General features: G+C 38.5%; 1 protein-coding gene across 2 annotated transcripts; it reads right to left on the reverse strand.

The window, feature by feature from the left end:
• Positions 1 to 89: 89 nt before the first annotated feature.
• LOC141643315 (mechanosensitive ion channel protein 2, chloroplastic) lies at positions 90 to 7,171 on the reverse strand. Of its 2 annotated transcripts, XM_074452426.1 has the most exons (13): positions 6,730 to 7,171; positions 6,597 to 6,656; positions 5,064 to 5,221; positions 4,643 to 4,766; positions 4,272 to 4,369; positions 4,043 to 4,156; positions 3,464 to 3,524; positions 3,187 to 3,336; positions 2,729 to 2,839; positions 2,126 to 2,293; positions 1,833 to 1,946; positions 1,597 to 1,653; positions 90 to 985 (listed from the first exon to the last, which is right to left on the reverse strand). In XM_074452426.1, exons 1-13 carry the CDS (start codon positions 6,805 to 6,807, stop codon positions 308 to 310), a joined length of 1,971 nt encoding a protein of 656 aa, XP_074308527.1. In that variant the 5' UTR covers positions 6,808 to 7,171; the 3' UTR covers positions 90 to 307. The 2 variants fall into 2 exon arrangements, with proteins under 2 accessions (XP_074308527.1, XP_074308528.1); XM_074452427.1 differs by lacking the exons at positions 6,597 to 6,656; positions 6,730 to 7,171 and adding an exon at positions 5,994 to 6,130 and having other exon boundaries at positions 5,064 to 5,540.
• Positions 7,172 to 21,307: the final 14,136 nt, after the last annotated feature.

The raw sequence follows: 21,307 nt of genomic DNA on the forward strand, positions 1-21,307 counted from the left end.
TGCGAAAATCAATACCCAAAAAAAATTGTTGATAGAACAGAAGACACAGATAATAGAGAATTAGAGTAAAATGTGCCAAACCGGAGAAATGAAAAAAGAAAAAGGAATCTCAAACCCTCGCTTAAATTTCCATTTCAAGATAACACACAACAATACATTGCTGGTATGGCAAATAACAAAAACGACGCCAGCCAGTTGTACAACAACTACATGTTTCTATGAGCACTGAAGCTTAGTAAAGCATGAAGAATAATACTGTACAAAATTAACTAATAGTCTTCCTCATCCGGAGGAATATCCACATGGGTCACTCTGATTTGCTAGTTCCTTGTGGAGCTGCAGAGGAAGCAAGGTCATCTTCTATGGGAAGAGTTCTTTTAGAACCCTCTAGAGCAACCCCAAGTACTATGTTATCTTCTAAACTCGATTTGGATGATTCCAAAGTCGGAGACTTGTCACCACGATTAGACTGAATGCTCGTCTTGTCCTCATTTCCTTGACTTTCAGTCTCCACCTTTATCTCACTGTTTTCAGAGTTATTCTCTAAGCTTGGCTTGGATCTTGACGTCGATTTGGCAGCATTAGCTTGGTCATTAGGTCTAGGATCCAATTTGGACGCAAAGTCAGCTTTATTCTCATCACTTGTTTTTGAATTTAGTGGTTTTGCCTCGTCAACCTCAGCCTTGTTGCCAGATTTTGATGTCTCGTTTGTATTAACAGAATCTGGGATTGACGATTCCTTGTCTTTACTTTCAGAAGCACGAGCCTGAGATTTTGACTTGTCTTCCCCATTGATCTTGTAAGGAGGCTCTATAAGAAGTACCGGACTCTTTGATGCGGGTCCACCACGAGTGAAGAAAGAATCTGAAAATGACATATTTCCAAGGTCGGGTTCATTATAGAACTTTTGGATAGTCCGTATTGGGGTGGCAAGCCGGGCCCTGTGATGTTTGATGACTCTCAGAAGATCCAACAGTATAGTTTCCTGTAGCCGCGAGCAGCAGGCAGATACATCGGCATCATTATCAGAAATGACAAATTTTTCCTACTTGGGCAGGACTACAATAAGATGGTGCTAGCAAAATTGTGTTTATGCAAACAAGCAATGTTTATATTGGGACATCATCTTGTTCTGGAAAATGCATGGCCATACAAATTAGAGAAAACAACGGCCAGCAGTTTTGTGCCACTCGCCATCAGAGGCATTTCTAGGATTTGATGGGCAGGGCCAGGGGTGTAAAAATTCTAACAATGAAAAAATCGAGTTGGTACATAAAAAATTCTTATTTAATTGGGTAAAATGTATGGTAAAAGAACATTAAATAAGAATTTTTCAATACAACATTGAATCCAAGACCTTTTAACTATGAAAAAATATTAACCACTAGACCAACATAATTAATGTACTTTATTAAACAAATCTGTATTTATTTTTGGAAAAGGGGGTGCACATGAAGTCATGAACCCACTGCGCCCCTGTTAAAAATGCCTCTGCTCGCCAGTGTTTCATACTCCGTATTAGGATTGAGTTTATACTTCCCGAATCAAACCAGTTTCTAAATTTCATATCCTGTCAATAAATAAAAAATCACATACCTTGACACGCAGGTATTCTTCATGATGTGACGTTTTCACAAAACAGGATATCAGTATCTGCATTACACAATATAGGGAAAATAATATAGTCAGCTAGAAAATTATTTTAATCTAAAACTGAGAAACAAATTCCATCAACAAAGTATATTTCCTAAAGAAAATAGGGACAGCTAGATCTACTTGTAAAACAAACATAAGCGTCAAAAGGCAACAGATATAGGTATAAAAATGCTGACCATAAGGGCTTGATTTTCAGGATCAACGTTTTCCAGAAACACTCTTCTATGAAGCCTCTTATGCTCAACTTGAGGGTTCTTGGCCAGAACTTTACGCATGTCAGCAACAATATTCTACAGATTGAGAAACAAACATCATATTATAAGATATAAGGTTTATAAATCCCAACGCCTATTCTGATTTACTTTCGTCTTCAGGTGCAAGTGGTGTGGACTGTGACATGTGACACGCCTTTTGAAAGCACCTAGAAAATCATGCTCATAACTAAGTACACATAATCAAGATTACTCACATTAATCTTACTAGAATCCAAGTGACTGATTGCAAGATGGGTCTTGATACGCCAGTGAGACTTTTGAGTGAGGTTTCTCACCACATTCACTGTAAACTTATGGTTAGGGATGTGGACCGCTTCACGATCTTCGCCCCTAATAATTGTCGGTGACCACCACCCCACATGCTGTCGAGGAGAAAAGGCAAATGACAGACAAGCAGGTTAGGATCCGCTTACAATTGTTTCCTCAAGTTTGTAGAGTTTACTACAAATGGATACACATTAAAAAGATAATATTTTACTATTCCAAGTAGACTCTCTTTGGTAGAATTCTTTTTCAACAACAACAACAACAACAACAACAACAACAACAACAAAGAGGCTGTTTCCGAATGACCCAAGATGAAAATGAAAATTGAATCGAGAACTGCATCGAAGGACCACTACTTCACAAGAAAAGGAAGCGCAACCACTATAGTGAGCCGTTTTGATTTATATAAAACAGATTATGCAGCAACAGTTTATAGCAAACAAATTTCAAAGAAAGCAGATCATAACCAACTCCAGAACCTGTTTGTACTCAATGCAAAGAAGTATATAAGTTCAAAATTATCAACACACCTCCACGGTACCAGATACTTCATAACCATCAATTTTTGTTTGAATCCATTCATTTAACACAAATGGTCGTGTCGCATGGATCATTATGCTTGATAAAAAATTTGTAAATATCTGCAAGTTCAGGAACATAGTATAAGCTTTCATCAGAAAAATCCAGAATTTTAAGGCTGAGAGTAAAAATCTTACTCCCTCCATTCCATTTGATTCTATACAGATTTGATAAAGGGAAATTCCATTTGATTCTATACATTTCTAGGAAAGGGTTGAATTTTCTAGCAAAAGGACCATAAAGGGAAAAAGTGTAATTTCCTTTAACTTTCCTACTCCACCTTTTTCACTCCACCTAAAATTTTGCGCCCAAGCCAAATGTATAGAATCAAAGGGAATGGAGGGAATATATTGTAAGAATTCAAAACATTCCTCGCAAAAGACTCCCAACAGATGCTGTCATAACACACCTCACGACCCGCAAGCGTAAGCAGTACTGTTCCAAGACCTCCAGCAGTCAACCATTTTTGGGTAGAGAAACCCAACAGCTCCATGAACAATGAAATAGCAGCTACCCACACCGCACTATACACAGCTTTTCCAGCAAATTGGAAACCCATCTGTCACAACATGCATGAGATTTCACTTGGACGGAATTGACAACATCAGGAGGGAAATAAGGCCAAATTTAAGAGAGTCCAAATAAATCATGTGTTTTGGATACAGCCTCAAGGCATTAAAACATACATTTCTAGAGTCAGAGGGCACGTTACTCTCCATGAAATACTTCTGAGTTTGTTGAATCCCACTGTAATAAATTTGTCACATATTAATCCCTATAACTGATTGTTGTCAAGATAAAATTTCAACTCTAAAAAGCTCTGACATCAACTTTCTGGAAAAAAAAAAAAACATACTTGCTCAACACCTCGCCCCATATATTTTTTGTGACACATTTCAGAAACACATAAGCAACGAAAGTATAACATGAAACAGTTAAGAATAGCAGCAATAGACTATTCAACACTTGTTTAACACACATACCCTATGTTACTCACTCGGCTGCAAGGTGTCAGATACAACATGATGTCGGAGTATTTGATACGGTAGTTTTCCGTGAAGTTTTCAGAATTTTGGTCTCAAATAAAGAGTAGAAGTGTTGCGTCATATCAGACACGTGACCTAAGTGAAATGTCTTAGCAACATAGCACATACCAACATATGAAATTAAATAAAGGTAATACAAATAGTAGATAAATGTAGCTATTATACTGACAAACTTGAAAATAGTTACTATGCAGCACGATAGAAAGTGGAAAATATAACCTGGACAAACAGAAGGCAGCTGCCAGAACAGTTGAAAGTGACTTCACAAAATTTAGAAGCCTTTGCTTCACAAGCTGGCTAGATTCTGTCGGCATAACCACTGGATCCAAAGTCCTGCACCCAATGGATGTTATAATCAACCAGCATCGCCAGCAGTCAGACAAATATTCAAAGCCAGAGCCAATTAATGACATGACCCTATTGGCGGAGAAAATTTCAGTATTTGAACCTGCATATAAGTAATGCAGCAGTCCACAGCAATATAGGTTGCAGATATGAGGTTGTAACATAGTTGGTTGTACTTTTCTTCCAACTGCTGTCACTTTTCTACACGTAAAACCATTGCTCGTCAGGCATTAGATTAAACAGGAGATAGAAATTTATATTGGAGAAAATAACTGAAAGTAAACACCGGCAGCATACCCATTCAAAGCTTAAATAGGTGCCATAACAAATTATTTACATGCAACAATTTGTTGATTTTACACAATAGAGGGGGCCCGGAAGGTGAGCCACTGTGCACAAGACTACACAGCACAAGACTACACAAGCAGAAAAAATAAGAGAAAAGAAGTTGTATGAATAAGAAGGATATCTCACATGTACAAATATTTTTCGACAAAGCTGCATGAGTGGCTGCAAACCCCATAGAGCAAAAATGACAATAACGACAGGAGGAACCAACTTCCTTACCAAAGGAATACCTTGAAATGCATTGTATGACCTGTGCACCAGAAATTTAGTTTAAAACAATACCCACTGAGGAGCTGACAATCATCTAAGTAACATTCAAGGGCCAAAAACAGAAAGAGAAAGCATTAACGATACACAGAAGCAACAAGATATTTATGAGCATTAGTGTGAATTGATGAAGTTTGACAGCTATCCGTCCTTAAAACTGTATCTAGGTATTCAGCTAAAACTGACACCACTCGGGCTCCCTCCCCCAAACAATGAACCCAAAAATGTAATGAAGAAAAAAAAAAAGAAAAGATGAAAGCAAAGCTTTCAAATAACTTGCCTTGCTAATGCATCAGTAGAAGATTTTACAGTAGGAATTGCAACATTTTGGCCAAAAAATAGGAAAGAATTGCATCTTAGAAGACTGCATCTGTGCGGCAGGGTACATGGTGGACTATTAACACTTGTGGATAAATGGTGACTCCATAAATCTTGTCTCTGTAATTGAAAACTTCACACAATTAATAAGGACCAGGCAAAAAAATATGAAGATAAGTTTTAGCTCAGAATGGCCTAAAGAAACATCGAAAACAGAAAAGAAGGACAAGTATAGCACTCTTTTGCCGAAATTGCGTACACAAACAATAATCATTCCTCTATATTTTACTTCATACGCACTGTCCCATACACCCTACCCCAATAAGAATAAGAGAAATTTGCAGAAGTAAGATGAAAATAGACTGAAATGCTATAGCCTATACATGCAGGTAACCCACTTAACCACACCTTTAAGCCTCACCATGGTTCTAGTCAACCACTAAGGGTGTGTTTGGATTGGGGGATATGGAGGGAAAAGAAGGGGAGGGAGAGTGGGGGATTTAAAATCCCTTGTTTGGATAGCAAACGAGGGTGGAGGGAAATGGAGGGGGAGAGTTTGGAGGGATCCAATTTTCCTCCTCCAAGCCTAAACAAAATCTCCACAATACGCAAGATTTGTATCCAAACAACCACACTCCATTCCCCCTCCCCTTCCCTTCTCTCCCTTTCCCTTCCCTCCTTCCCCCTCCCCTCCCTTTCCCTCCACTTTTGCTATCCAAATCTTGCCTATGTTGGTGGGGAAATAATAGGAGGGAAATGGAGGGATCCATTTTCCCTCCCCTCCAAATCCTTCTACCTTCATTTTGCTAACCAAACAATGGATTTATCATCCTTCCAATTCCCTCTCCTGAGTCCCCTCCCTTTTCCTCCAAATCCCTCAATCCAAACACACCCTAAGGAGTAAGGGCTCTCCTGGGATAAAAAGAATGATTATCGGAGTAACAAAACTTAAAACAATAAGAAATAAGAGGAGATTGGTTGGTACTTGTGGTAACGGAGGTTGAAAGAGAAGGTGGGTGATTATTCCCCATCATGGGATAACTATTACACTCGCTTTGTATCATTTCCACCTTTTTGTCGCCACCAGTTTCCTCAACTCAATTCTCTTGCTCATTTGGGCTCTCTATTATCCTAGTAACAACTTGCCTCCATCCCAAGCAAACCCTAAGAATCACTTAACAAATACGAGTATTCATTTTTACCAGGAAAAACGTCGCTCCACTTTCAGTGGCTACACTTCCTAAATTACACTAATTCCTTTCCTTTCACCACACCTACAAGCCTAAAGAGTAACTAAATTAGGTGACTATAGGACGTCATAACAAGCTGAATCATGTACAAAAAAAGGCAAATAAGAGTAACCATGGCAAAATTAGAATCGTTATGAATTACACCAATTTCGCCGCAAGATTAAAATTTTAAGTTGCGATTGATTCCACAATTTCCTTGATCATATGCAAATAAAAAAATTGATTGTAATAGATGGAGAACATACAGAAGCACAAGAGGACAAATTATTCGCCGAAAAATGAAGATTTCTTCTTCCTGAAACATACTGAAGAACACAATCATAAGAACCTTGAAGAACAGCACGCAATTTCAACAACCACAAATAAATTGAACATTACCTTGTACAGTTTACAGCGATCACGGTTCCCGCAAAACCCTAACGATGGAGACAATTGCAAGGAACCAGCGACAGCCATTGTTGAACTATGCTATCATAATATGCAAAAGTCAAAGTCGTGTCGAAACCCTATAAATCATGGATGAATGAAAATCAGGTTTAATTAATCAATAAATTGGGCGCGAATTTGTGATTTTAGATGATTTGATTATGGAATTGAATCGATTGTTGATAGTAAGTTCCTTCAATCAAAGGAGAAATCAGAAATGAGTGAAATGTAAATCCAGGAATAGAGGGGTATTTTTGTTGTCGTGTTTGAGAATATTCGGATTTCGGGTTGCAGGGGATGAAGCGAACCTACACCGCGAGAGCAGAGGCGTCCTCACGCAAGAGGAACTTGTTTTGATTATTTTTCGCATTTGCTAAATTCCGCTCATAATTTTGCTAAATTCTACACATTTTACCTCTGTTATTCCAATCCTATCCTTCGTCTTAAAAACAAATTAAAAAAATTCTCGCTCATCTCTTTAATTCGACAATTATGGATCTTAATTCGCACCTATCATAAGTAAATTACCGTTTTATCATTAATTTTATCTCACGTCTTTTAATCAATTAAGTGAATGCTTTTTTTTTAAAGATTTTTACAATTAGGTTTGGATTTTGGGATTTTGCATTGTTGAGTGTAGATACCCAGTATCTGCTGAGACTCCAACAAACACCCGATGATTATCGGACTATACCATGTTTTGGAATCGCGGCGTTTGATCGACAGTTTGTGTACAACTTTACGTCGGAAAACTTAAAACGATTTCGAAAATAAAACATTTCAAAACTTTTCAAAAGTACCTGGAGTGTTTAATGCACGACGACGGGGTCGCAATGACACTAACTAGACTCAAAACCGACACCGGACCAAAAACCGACTCAAAAATTCAAATCCCGACTCCAACAACGAGTCAAACCGAGTCAACCACAAAAAACAAACATTCAAAGCCTTCTATGCTAAGATTTCCCGGATTTATGAATGGTCAAGTACCAAACATATGACTACAAATCCTAGGATAGAACAAATCATGATTGCTCTTGTGTGAAAGCGACCTAGGTTGCACAAAAACGGACACGGACACGACACGGACACAGGACACGGCATTCCGATTTTTTAAGGACACGGGACACGGCAAGAAAAAATCCAATATACATATTAAAATAAAGGGAATTTAGAGCCCTTTATAACCAACATAAACTTTGCTCACTTAAAAGGCAACAAAGTCGTAAAAGCCCATAAGGTAACTTTAAATGTCACTATCCAATATTTTAACATCAACAATAATCGTATGGTATTATTATAAATTTATAATGATAATGTTTGACAAATTTTTAAGGGGGATGCCAACAAAATCCTACAGTAAATCATTACCACAAATATTTTGAATTCATCCCCACCTCTTTCCCTAACCACATCTTTTTCAATCCCTACCAATTACTTTATCCCAATACAAACCCACATCATACCAGCCGTTCATCTTCATCCTCTGACCTCTCCCCACAACTCTATAAACTTAAACGAGATCCTACCATTTTGTGCATACTCGTTATACCGAGAAAAAAAATCAGAAAAAAACCCTAGATTGAGAAATTAGGGAAACTAAGAAAGGAAGGCACCAAATCTGGACGTGGACGGCGGTGAGGAGAAACTGGCGACCGGCGGCGAGGCAAGGTATCGATGGTGGATGGTGGAGGTAAGGATTGAGGGGTTTTGGTTTTGTTGTAATCAGTGAATAATGTCGACAAATCGAAAAAAATGAAAAGTCAGGGGTTTGTTTTTGTTCTCGAAAATGCCTACTTGGCGTGTCCGACTGAAAGCGGACCGTGTCCAACGCGGTTGGGCCGTGTCTGACACGTTTTCGATTTAAATAAAAACCGCGGACACGGTTTATGGCGTGTCCAGGACGTTTTGTGGCGTGTCCAAGGCGTGTCCGTGTCGGACACGGTGTCCGACACGCGAACGCTAAAAAGTTGGCGTGTCCGTGCAACCTGGAAAGCGACAAGACAACTCGAAGACCCGCGACGTGGCTCGCGCCTCTTTGAGCAGCCCAGGTGGCCACGTCGCTCAAAACTCACACAACCACTCATTCTCCTATAAATACCCCTCAAATGCCCCATTTGAGAACTTACGCGAGCGTCCGCCCCCTCTTTCTCCCTTAAACTTCTATACTCGACTTCCTAAGTCACAAAATCGACACGTGTTTACGACCTATCGATCGTAAACACAAGCCTTACACATATTGTTTGGTACCGTCGCCGTGCATTCGACCGACCCATTCGACCAACTCAACATTAATCAACATGTTTTAATTAACATATTTTCAAAACAAAATCCTTTTTTAAGGCACTCTTTTAAATTTCTTTGATCGCGAGTAGTCACAACGAGAAAACCGTCTCTAAAGTCGCCTACCACGCAAACATCAATACACGTAAGTTTGAGGGTGTAAACAACTCATTTATTTCATGTCTTTACTGTTTTTATGAGTTTATATGCATGAACAATGCATAACACGATTCAAATATAGGTTAGACGAGCCAAAACCAAGTTTTGGCCTGAGACAGAAGCTCCTTGCTATGCATGGAGGCTCGCGCCTCTTGTGGGTGTCCAGGTCAGACTCATCCGTGTTTGTTCTCGTCTTTCCTCTTTATTTCATTTCGTATTTGTAATCGGTTTTTACCATTTTAATTCATTTTTATGACAAACTTTTTAACCATAAATCATAATCACCCTTGGTTCCTAATACCATGACGGTTTAATCCGTGACTCGGTGATATTAATTGGTTAATTATATTTTAAAGGAAATTCTTTTCTTTTATTTACCATTTTAATTCATTTTTATGATAAACATATTTTGACCATTATAAAAATCATCCTTGGTTCTTTATACCATGACGGTTTATTCCGTGACTCGATAATTTTATGGTTAATTACATTTTAATGGGTATTTTAACACCCTTTTATTTTATTTACCATTTTTCTCATTTGTTTACATTTACAAACATATTAGTCATAATTCATAATCATCCTTGGTTCTTTATACCATGTCGGTTTAATCCGAGTACGATGATTAACTTGACTAATTACAAAGAAATGAACTTAACATGATTAGTTCAAATCAAATATTTTACATTTTTGTTTGTAAACTATACTTTTCAAACATGCAAATCCGACAACGAATGTTACTAACACAATAGTAATTATTCTGAGTCATGCAAACAACATTTGAAAATCTTTCATCATAAATACGGTTTTAAATAACCTTTTCTAGAATCAGGAGACGCCCCCTTAGGTCGGCTCATGGCTCGTGCTCCAAGCGGCCGTCTGTTTCCATCTTTCAAAACCAGGCCAGAGCCCTTTATCTCGCCAATAGGCTCGCGCCTTAACAGGGCTGCCTGACACTGTTCTGTCTCATTTTGGTACTTGTCTAGGACGATCCCGATTACGGTTTATCCGAATACGTGACGGATCAGATTGACAAGTTTACGTTTTTTACACTTTGTCATTTGACACCCTTTTTCAATAAATGGATCGTGTTAAGCATCATAACCCGAACTTGGTAAATGGATGTTTAATTTCCGTTTTTACATGTAAATCAATCTAAATCCAACTTGATATCTTATGCTTGATATTTGGATTAACAAACCGACTTAGAAAGCTCACATGTTAGGTTAACACTTTTGGATGTGCATTCATGCATTTACACCGTTTTATCAACTTTTGCACTTAAACAACCACGATCGATCAGTAGAGGCCGCTAACGCGGGCGTGATTGGGTGTCCGATTAAAGGGCTTCCCAATAAGTACCCTCACCCCTTACTCAGAACCTTTGGATAGTGGATGGCCTTATCCAGGGCGTACGAGACTCATTTTAGGCATAGAATGCTAAAAGGGGGACGAGTCCTTATCTTTAGTACCTATGTCAAACACTGCTTTGTGCTTCGTTTGACCGAGGTATAAAGTGGATTTCGAACGGGTTCCAAGTATCCCACAAATGCTTGGTGGCGACTCTGAACATCTCTGCATCGTTTCGAGACCTTTACCGAGACGAAACCGACCGATCTAAAGCGATCCGGTCGAAATCATTTTTACGCCGCCGAGCGTGGCTTTCAAAAGACCGTTGTATGTCCACCGATTGGCCTGGCGTGCATGTGGACCGTGACCGCAGATCGGTAGGTGGCCTAAATCCGCAGACCGGCCTGTGGTCCATGTCCACATTTTGGCGACTCCGCTGGGGAGAACTAGGACACTTACGTCTTTGTGATCCCTAGATGGTGAGACTCGAACGAGGTCTTGGTTGGAATTCATTAATTGATATTACGGTCACGGTCGGGTTCCTTGTCCGGGCCCACAACCTAACCCTTTATCGACCAATTGGCTCGTCTCGTCGGCGTGAGTTTTCTCATCCCCGCGTTTCGAATCCCGATTGAGTCAAGCATACCATTGACGTTACACATTTCTGTTTCGTCAAAGAGCTTTCATCACTTTCGAGCACGAGGCTAGGGCACCCTCCTTACACATTTTGTTTGGATTGGTATCTCTCTCGCAAATCGGGGTTTGATTGCTTGGTGTGTAACCCACCCTTCTAAGCCAAAACCCGTGTCAGCATAATGCATAATATAATGAACTGTGAGTGCTTATGTGCTACTTGATCATAAGTCCTTCCGTGTCATTTTCAAACTTTCAAAAACAACTTTTTGCGCCGTCATAATGGCCTTTTCAAACCTCGGTCTTTCGCCGACCGTTACACGCCTTTCTAGGCCGTCATAATGACGATTTTCAAACCCGTTTTTTTATAACCATTTCAACACACCTTTCTAGGCCGTCGTAATGACGGTTTTCAAACTCGGTTTTTTTTTACAACCATTTCAAACCACCTTTTCACGCCGTTATAATCGCCGCGTCTAGACACGGATTTTAACCCGTCTCGCGCCGACAATGGCTCTTTCAAAACCCGAGAAAAAGCACACACCCTTTTCTCGAGACACTTTTGAGATCCCGAGGACCATGCACCGTCCCCGAGACCTCTTCAAACATTTCAAACTCGATTTTCAAAACATACAATTTTGAATTTCAAAACCGTCTTGGGAAACAATACACTGTCTTCCGAGCCGATTCAAACTCAAAACCGTCTTTTGCAAATAAACTTAAGACAACCCTTTCAACTGACCGACTTACGGAGATCTCTATCTTCGTAAGCCGTCCACAAAGTGACAAAATGAATCTTTTTGAAAATTTCTATTTTCGAAAACTTCAGTCCACCATTCCAATTCTGCCTCGTGTCTATCAAGTCGAAGCGAACGTACTTATGGGTCTTTACTTATGAGTCGTCTCACCACGAGACTCGTCCAATGGCGTCGCGCCGTTATGCTGGACACGTGTTAAAAGTTCGGTCACCACCATCACGTTATAAATCGAGTCAGCACCGAGGGACCGCACACGATCACCCTCGTCTTTTTGAGTCTGATCTTTGTCTCGTCCTTGTGTTGTCTGTGTTCAGTCTTTGAACCATGTCGGATTGAGTTGTAATGTGAGCCGTTTTTCTGCCTCAGAGCCATGGCCCCGTCTTCAACTTCGTCTGTCAAAAACAACAACAATGATAACAACAGAGATGTCACGACTGATCAGCTAGCCAACCTGCTCACCGCTCTTAAGGTCACCCTGGATCGCGTCGAGACCCGTATCGACGCCCTGGAAAACAAGGAAACTGGAGAAAATAATACTCCACCCTCGATCGAAATCGAGAAGAGGCTAAAGCTCTTGGAAGAACAGCTCCTAGTCCGGGGTAACAATATCCATCTTGAGAACAACCGAAGGTTCGAACTCGTTGGGATCAATTACCCGACAACTTTACCCTAACTGATGTACCTAAGTTCAAAGGAGTGGAGGACCCGCTCAATCATATCCGTGCCTTCAAAGACTACATGGCCATTAAAGGGGTCAAACAAGAACTTTTCACCCGGATCTTTCCGTCATCTTTGGAACCGATCCCTCGTCAGTGGTACTACTTCCTTGATCCGAAAAACCTTACTACCTGGGATGATGTCGCAGTTGAATTCGCCAAACAATACGCTGACAATGTTGAAATCCAAGCCAATACCCGTACCCTTGAGGTCCTAATCCATAACAACAAGGAGGGATTCACCGAGTTCTTAACCCGTTGGAGGAGGGTAAGTACTCAGCTGGTCAGAAAGCCGAGTGAATCAACTTTGGTGGAAAAGTTCGTCAACAATCTCCGCCCAGTGTATGCTAACTTACTGAGGTACCAAAATATTAAGACCTTTCAGGATCTACAAATACTGGGGACACGCATTGAAGATGACCTCCGAAAGGGTGTCTTGGCCAAGACCACTAGCAGAGGCTACCAAGGATCCACCTCAACCGGGTCTCGCCCTTACGGCCAAACAAACAAGATCGATGAGGTCAACCTCGTTGAACCATCTACTAAGAGAGCTGAGCACCCCCAGAGAGTGTTCACTAATATAGGGTCAACTTACGCAAGTGCTCTGAAGAGGCTCATGAACCAGGGAAAGTTACAACCAATCGGACCCACCCCGGATCCGACCGATGCTAAGAAATCCCGCTTCTGGAACCCCAATGCCTATTGTCAGTACCATCAAGGGAAAGGGCATGATACAGAAACCTGCTTCAAACTCAAACACATCATCCAAGATATGATTGAGAAAGGGGAATTGCCTTTACCCCCGCCGACTAAGCGAAACAACAAAACAAATCCTCTGGGAATCCACGCCATCTCCAACGATGAGCCAACTCTGGACTGCTCACACCTCATTCTACCAGTTGATGACGAGGTGAATGCCTTGGAGAAAGATCACTCGGACGAGATATTTGTGTTCAGTGCCACCACTATGCTCACCATGTTCCAACAGGTTGAGGAAGCCATAGCCAGCCTCTCCGAGAGGATTACCCGACTTGACGATGCCTACCGCCGGCTTATCTTCAATCCTCCACCACCACGCCCGAGGGAGAGTCCCTCGAGCGCCCAAAACTACCCTCACCAGGACGGATTGCTCCCGCGACCATTCTGGCATGCACCTCGCAAAAATTACCCTCACAAAAATATCCCTCACAAAAACTGCCCACCAAGAAATACCCCTCCAAGGTGCCTTCGAGATCCTGAAATCAACGGCATTTGGAGAGACGACGTTGAAGATGTCTACCTTGTCCCAGAGAAAGAGAAACGGGAAAAAGAGATCGGTCACCTTACCCGGTCCGGATGCCCCTATCAGAACCCGAACAATCCAACGGTCGTTCCAACAACAAACGACCAAGTTGTCCCGGAAGTAGACACTCAACCAAAGGCTCATGAGAATTCAATCCTCAAATAGCTTCAGAAGGCAAAAACCGAGATCTCGATCTGGCAACTGATCGCGACATCCTTTGAACATCGACAGGCTTTGCTACAGGCCTTGGGAAAACTAACTGTGCCCTCAACCTCTTCCCCTGAAGAAATAGTGGCACATATGACAAGGGACGCCCCTGACTTGAACAACCCGGTCGTCTTCTCTGACGAAGATATCCCTCCCTTCGAAGCCAATCATAACCTTGCCCTGTACATTACCGTACAATGTCTCAAGAAGAATGTGCCCATGGTCCTTGTGGATGATGGATCCGCGGTGAATGCCATTCCCCTCAAGACTGCTCACAAGCTGGGTATTAAGGAAGCTGACTTGGTCCCGACAAACCAAGGAGTACGCGCCTACGACGACACTCGTCGCAAGGTCGCATGGCTCATCACTCTGACTGTCACAACCGGACCGTTGGAAAGGCAAACCAGTTTTCAGGTGGTCGACATCGACGCCTCTTTCAATATGCTCCTAGGACGTCCCTGGATTCACGCCGTCAAGGCGGTTACCTTGACTCTCCACCAGAAAATCAGGGTCCCCTTCAACGGGAAAACAATCACAATTCCTGCTTCCCCGATCAAAGCTGTCATGAGAAATGGAATAGCCTCCCTGTTGGAATATGTGTCCTCCGACAATAATGCGATCACAACTGTCGATCATGATGATCACATGTTTAAGTCTCATTTTAAGAATACATGTGGGATGTAATTATTTTACAGTCAACTGGTCCACACATATCAGTAATGATTGGCTGACTAGAGTTTGACATTCTTGTCGTCGTGCGACGGTGGTGATCAGTTGATCCCCTTAGGTCATACCTAAAGGGTAACACTCTTAATTGATTATTTAATTAATCGTATGACGATACGGGTTAATTAAATTACTTAAAATTGACGGACGATTTTTGAAGTAATATTTACGTGTCTCATTGTAATTTGATTAAATTAGATACGGTCTAAGTAATCGAATTGTTTTATTACTTAGATGAAATTATTGTTTACGGAAACAATTGAAACGGAATGAATTGATTATTATAAAATACAGAATGTTGTATTTTATGACTCGGGAACCCATTACGGTACAAGTAATTATGAATTACTAGGTTAATTTCATAAGTGACATATTTTATTAATATGTTGATTTTTAATTGTTAAAAATACATTTGATATACCTAATGTCATGAAACATGTTACATGTGACAAATTGACAAAAATAATGTGTAAAATGGATTTCCCATTTTACACTATATGTACCGAAATTAAGGGTGTATTAGGATAAATATTGTGTTGATTAATTAAGTGGAAAACATAATCATTTAACCTAATACATAGCCATGCAAACCTAGTGTTTTTGTGAAGAGCAACGTGATCATGCATTGGCTAATACCCCCCCCCCCCCCCCCCCATACCCGGTTTTTCATAGAGAAATGCCAAGGGGTTTTCTCTACTATTTGTCTAATATACACTACTTGATGAGTAGTGTATTATTCATTCTAACAACATCAAAAATATAGATTTTTTAGAGAGATAAAATTACTTCTTATTCTCCCTTCTATTAACCGAAATTAAGAGACCAAAATAAATATTTTGGGTCAATTTCATTTAAATTAATATTGTTCTAGTATTAATAATATTAATTTTATTAAGAGGTTATCTTGGGTATTATTCCTTGGGAGGGATTCTCTACTTGAATCCTTTGTTCATCCATTTTAGGAAGCTCAAGAACAAGTGAGTAGGAGAACTCACTTGTGCCCTTTTGATCCGAAACCTCAATGTAAGAATGATGATTTCTTCTTTATATTTACTTATGTTTGCATGCATAAGATCTAATTAATTTTATGACTAAATTAAATTGGAACATATAAGTATATGTTGAGATAATGAGATATAGATTTCTAACAAGCGGTATCATGAGCCTTAGGTTGTTTGCATGCAAATCGGTTATAGTTTTTCCGAGTTATACGATTAACACATAAAACTTATAAATTTGTGTTTATTATGATATATCACGAAATCAATTATGCATGATAAAGTTTCTGATCCTAAAATATATTTAGGATATTATGGTTTATTTATGGATTTTTATTGTTCATTTTATTTAATAATGGCATTAAAAAGTGATTTTATGATAAAAATATCATTTTCGGACTAAAATTAGCTAAACTTCGAATTTTCCAGTGGTTTTTGGATATGTTTTCACATATATTAGTTTTAGATGACCTGTAAATTTTCATAATTTTTGGAGTTCTTATGCTCGAAATATGGATTTTTCATGATAAAAATCGAATTTAAATAAAAAATAGGTTAATATGAGAAATATTTCGAATCTGGTCATAGAAATTTAGTATGTTGTCACATGCAATTTTACAAGATGTGTGTAAAATAATAGGCTATAATGAAGTCCTTTTTCATGATTTATGAATTTTTGATGAAAAATAACATAAATAGTGACTTTAATTAGTATAAATTGCTAAAACATACTTCATGACTAAGGAAAAATGTCACATGTTGCATTTTATTACCTTTTTTCAGATCTAAAATTGAAAAGTTGATAAATATAATTTTTCTCATGTTTTTATGATTATAATTGATAAATCCGATTAACCGCAACATTGTTTTTCCCAATAAATTTCGAAATTTTTAACCTAAGTTTTTGAACATTATGAGTGTCATGGTATTTTTCCAGAATGTTCATGAGATTAAAATTTTAATTTATTTGAAATTTTTGTGATTTATTTGAAGTTTATAGCATTTTATTGTAATTTTGAGTCCATTAAAGAACAATTTTAAGAAATATAAGTTAATTATAGTCAATGTGTTAGTGGAGACTAATTTTGAGTCCTAAGTTGGTTAGGGTAATTAACTTGCGCATAAATATGATTTTATGTAATTTATTGTGATTTTAAAAGGTCGAATCACGCAAATCCGTAAAAACCGTTTAATATACGATATTGGCTCCTTAAAGGCGATTTAGCATAAAATTGGGCATGTTCATACATTTTATAATGCTGCATTTTATTTATGAATGTCATAATTTTATTTTATGTAATTTTTGAATTATGTAATTTTTACTTAGTATGGCCTTAGTTTTTAATTGGTATTACCCGAAATGTATGGGAATATCTATTCGGTTGTAATTTATTGTGATCTCGTATCACCGTTTTGTAATTTAATAGATTTATTTTTATTTTAATTACAAATGTATAATAGGAAATTATGTAATTTGTTATGTAATTTATTTATTCCGGAGATCCTTGAAGACGATGCCATTTAAGAAGGCGAACCTTTAAAGACGGTGTTACCTCGAGATGCGTGCCAAAACCGAAATTCAAGGGACTAATGGAGTTGGTTTCCGAATATGTAATAGTTAATTAGATTTTCTATTTTAGGAAGGCCATACTAGGATTTAATTTATACTTTGCATTTTATTTATATGTCGCATGCATCGCTAAATCGCCATAACTAAAACATGCATCATCATTTTTATCGAGTTTATCGACCGTGTCAATTATAATTATCGTAGTTCACCGCTTTAGTTCACTTAAAACGTGATAGATAATAAATTGACATGACCTCTCGCTAAAATATACAATTGAGACATAGCCTTACCAAAAAGTAGAAACCATGAAAACCTATTTCGTGAGGGAGTGCACTCAGCTTTACCGGGGTACAAACCTTGTTACGTAGGGGAAGTGGGTGATAAATGTCTACCCACCGAATTTATAAAGATGAGGGTTGTTTTTTCAGCTTTACCGATGCCCAAGTTGATGTAAATTTGGATCATGGACACATTTATTCGAAATTTGGGTTGAACTCAACGAAAGTATTCTCGACGGTTGCCGGATGTGTTTCGGGCTAAAGATAAATTTTAATGTAAATTTATCAACCAAGAGTTCTAAAAGTAGAATCGATTAAAAAGTTAATCCACCGAGTTATATTGATAAGGGTTGTTTTCGGCTTTACCGATGCCTAAGTTAATATGAATTTGGGTCTTGGAATCATTTATCAAAGTTGGGTAGAGGTCACTAGATAAATGCAATAAAACTTGTTTATATTGAAATTTTACGAGTATTATTATTTTGAAAACGATATATGTTTTATTCCTTCTATTTTGTTTTGTAGACCGTTTTTATTTCTCATAACAAATGGCAACTCCAAACACCAACGCCATACCTCTCGCTAATGCTTCATGGCTCCGATCCTTTATGGATCGTTGTAAACTTGAAAAGAATGGGTCAAATTTCTCCGATTGGGATGCCCAACTCAAATTAGCCGCCCAAGGTGACGACAAGCTTCGTTACCTCACCGAGGCCTCTCCACCCGAACCTAATACTAGGTCGACCGCCGCCACTAGGGAAGCATATGAGGCTTACCACAAGGAGTCCGCCGCAATGAAAAATGTGTTGATTTTTGCGATGGAGGCGGATCTCCAAAGGAGAGCCTTTAAAATGGGCACCGCTAATGAAATCTATTCCAAGATTGTGACAATGTTTTCACAAACTCCGAGGATCGTCCAATATGAGGCGGCCTCGGCATTCTTTGATCTCGACTTTAAGGAGGGCCAAAAGGTTAGCCCTCAGGTGCTCAAATTGATGGAGCTAGTCGAGACTTTGAAGATTCAAAAGGATGAAATCCCCAAAGAGCTCATTGTAGATAGGATTCTACACTCCTTATCCAAAGTCAAAGCGTATGTTCAATTCCGGGTGAATTTTAACATGCAAGACAAGGACGTGTCTCTTGAAGAGTTGCACAAGTTACTTGTGCAAGCCGAAACAGACATGGGGTTAAATGTTAACCCACCTAAGGATGTGCTTAACATAAGCACCAAGAGCAAAGGGAAATTCAAGAAGAATTGGAAGAAGGGTAAGAAGCAAGCTCCCACTTTCACCAAGGCTAAGACTTTTGAAGCTAGCACTTCCAAGACCAAGAAGGGTCCTCTTGACAAATGCCATTATTGTAATGGTGTTGGACATTGGAAGAGGAATTGTTCCAAGTATCTTGGTGACATCAAAGCTGGAAAGATCACTCCAGTAGGTAAATGACTATCCTTTCTTTTATGTTTCTAATTCAACTATGGTATTGTGATACAAAGTTGTGATAATGTATCCCCTTTTTATTGTAAATAGGGCCTCCACCAAGCAAGGACAAGGGAAAGGAAAAGCAAGCTTGAGAAATCATTAAGGAGCTAGGAGTAGCTTCCATGAAGCTTGGCTTTTTATTGTCTTATTTTAATTTATGTTTCGGATTTTTAGAACTATTTTGATTTCCGTGTTCAAAATGGAAATGTTTGATCCTTTCTAAACAATTGTTGTATTTTGGATTATGGTGGCTTGGTTTGCAACCCAAGTCACCCGTTTTACCGCATTTTCCTTGTTCTAAAAATTCGTCTTTATATGCTTGCTCATAGAAACATATGATCATCCACTTAAAGTGATCTAATAGATAACTAGAATGATGGGATTCATTATATGTCCACAAGCTTAAGGCTTGTGTATGATCAATTATAAAGTGATGTTGAGTTAATGAACTCTCTTAAAGGAATGTCAATCACCAAGCACGCTTATCAAATCTAAAACAATTAGTCTACCTATGAAATAATCCTCCTTATACTCCAAAATCATTATTTGTGTCTCATAAGCTATCTTTGAATCTCTAGTGTATTTATTCTAAAGATAGAGTGGGAGAAGAATGATGACACAAAGAACACAAAGCAAATTTGTGTTGAATACAAAGAATTGCTTTGTATGCTTGAGTAAATGTGATCTACAAAAGAAAGAATGATTGGCTATGGTCTCGAATAGATGAGATCTACATGACAAAAGAGACCAAGTGAAGTAATCGAAAGAACATGTTCTTAAGATAACTACATGAGGACACCAAAAGAAAGTTTTGGAAGAAAATGACTAATGAATAGTGTCAACAAAAGATTTGGCTAGTTTATGAACAACATATGACCAAGAGTTTTCAATATTGATATTTACTTAAGAGCCTAAATGAAACAAAGTTGCATCCTTGGATATAAATGAGATTTATGACTAAAAGTTGCAAAGAAAGATATGCCGATATCTAAAAGAGCTAAGTTAATTGTTAACTACGCTAGTGTCATTAAATAACCTCATTATGAAAAATGAAATGGTTAAACCTCCTTCCGAAAAAGGGTATTTTGAGAAGGACGTGTATTAAATGAAATTCACATTTAAATAATGACATTGCTACGCATCATTATAAAATGAATGAGTTAGAGATTAAAATCTCTTTCCATAAGTTTAAGATTGAAACCTTTTCAAAATATGTATTTTGAAAGGATATGCTGGGAACATATATGGTTTTATCTTAATAACTTGTCAAAGCAAAATATATATTTCAATTCTTGAAATGTTTCGATTGAGTAGTCAATTGCGAAACATGTGGAATTAAGTGGGAGTTGGAAATTATCATGTGAAGACATGGAATTTAGTGGGAGCAATCATCTTGTAAAAATTTATAACTCATTACTCATTGAGAAATGACGAGCTAATACTATCTTTCGTAAAGAAGTATTTGAGTTTTCAATTCTGGATGAAAATGGACTATGATGAATCCAATCACATCATGAGATGTTGGATAGGTATTGAGATATACACATCGAATCAACGAGAAACGTAGGTTATTCATGTCAATGAAAATGGAATTGCCATTAGCAGTCATGGTCGTTCATTGAACCTAAGAATGGTTGATCACATGATTATTAGTTACTAATGTTTCCGCCATTAGAATAATCATTCACATGTCCAATAATGAATCATATGCATAAGAGTATGATGAATCATTGACAAGCCATAGAAGAATCGTCATGAATTCTCGAGGAGAACTAATGAGCGATTCCAGTGTTGGACAAATCACTCTGTTATGTGACAAGAGGTTGCACATGTTGAAGTTCGAACACACGTAAGGATTTATGAAAATCCTAAGCTATTCAAGCTAAAAGGATAAATAAAAGGTTTGGAAAGATACTTAGTTAAAGTAAGAAGTTACTCAAAACTAATATTTTCTAAGATGCTAGGACTTATGAGAAGTGCTAGGCTAATCATCTTGACAATTGTTGTAAGACCCTACAAAACGTATACCTAGTGCATTGTGAGTTGATAGAACACTTGACCAGTGCAAGTTATATCATCCATCACAAAT

This window comes from Silene latifolia, chromosome 2, assembly GCF_048544455.1.
Source record: "Silene latifolia isolate original U9 population chromosome 2, ASM4854445v1, whole genome shotgun sequence".
NCBI lineage: Eukaryota > Viridiplantae > Streptophyta > Magnoliopsida > Caryophyllales > Caryophyllaceae > Silene > Silene latifolia.